Below are 1226 nucleotides of genomic sequence, written 5' to 3' on the forward strand. Positions count from 1 at the left end.
AGTGCTCTTCCAGAGGTCCTGAGTTCAATTCTCAGCACCCATATGATGGCTCACGATCATCTGTAATGGGATCTGATTCCCTCTTCTGGTGTGTGTGAGATAGCACACTCATATACAATAAATAAATATTTTTTTTAAAAAGAGGAAAAAAAGAAAAGAAAATTAAGACATTTAGGGCAGAGCTCTGCAAAATTAGCACTGCAAGGATTCTCATCCTTGCCCGTGAGGGACAAGGAGTGGTACTACCTAGGTGGGGAAATTAAACTACGAAGAATCCAATATATACCTGGAGGAATTGAGTAACGTGGTCTTTGCTGACTAATTAGAAATGGTAAGTTAGCAGAAAATGGGTTAGAATGAGTCAGGGCGACCACTATAGAAAGTCACTTTAAAAGCTATAGAAAGGCAGCAAAGGCAAGGCAGATACTCAAGCCAAAACTGACGGCGACAAAGCTGAGGAGATGAAGCGCTTACTCCAGGTGGCTGCTGCTGTAGGCATTCCGAGTCAGGACGGGCGTAGTGGGCATGCTCCGTCCTCCCTGGGGCCGCCTCTCCAGTGTCTTGTAAGGGCTGCTGTGTGTGGACAGCATTTCTCTGTGATTACAAAAGAGTTGAAGAAATGGTGAGTCTCACCGTACTCCTGACAGACATGCATTGATATGATGCTTCCTGGAAAGAGTGCTTGGGAGAGGATGGGAAGAGCATCTCTAGAGGTGAGCATCCTGAGTGGTCCTTCATGGCTATTAGTGGAAGCACTTGTGGTCTGACTCTCTGGGGTCATGTACACAGCCAATAAGAGGATGCTCAATAGNACTGACGGAGAGCAAGTAGGGTGAAGCTCAGCAAACCCTTCTATCAAGTCTGGTAGTAAATATTTGGGGCCTTGACATATACACAATATGGAAGAGAGTGGATGTGGCTGTATTTCAATAAAACTTAATGTAGTTTTTAGACATTACCAAATATTATTACTTTTGTCTCGTTCCCTCCAATTTCTTGAAAACATTTTAGTCAGCTCATGGTGGCAGAGTCGCTATGGCCCGTGGGCTGTTATTGGTTGGTACATGACTAAAGTGTATCGTCTTTAAATTGTGTTTCTCTACTTCCCAGAATGCTAAGAACATAACTGTGTAAGGGGAAGACATAACCCTGGATGCCAAAGCACACGATTAGCACACACAGATCCTGGCATCAGCTCCCCAGTGCCCAGAAGGAAACTTCCTGCA

The 1226-nt window shown here is 44.6% G+C and overlaps 1 protein-coding gene across 3 annotated transcripts in view; it reads right to left on the reverse strand.

Annotated features, from left to right (window-relative positions):
* Window positions 1-1226, reverse strand: part of Frmd4b (FERM domain containing 4B) — a 36877-nt gene that overhangs the window by 10354 nt on the left and 25297 nt on the right. For all 3 annotated transcript variants that reach the window (XM_021165173.2, XM_021165172.2, XM_029478312.1), the window contains exon 10: window positions 475-594. In XM_021165173.2, the coding sequence (XP_021020832.1) occupies window positions 475-594 (120 nt within the window). The remainder of the gene's footprint in view (window positions 1-474; window positions 595-1226) is intronic.

Source organism: Mus caroli, chromosome 6, assembly GCF_900094665.2.
Source record: "Mus caroli chromosome 6, CAROLI_EIJ_v1.1, whole genome shotgun sequence".
Classification (NCBI taxonomy): Eukaryota; Metazoa; Chordata; class Mammalia; order Rodentia; family Muridae; genus Mus; species Mus caroli.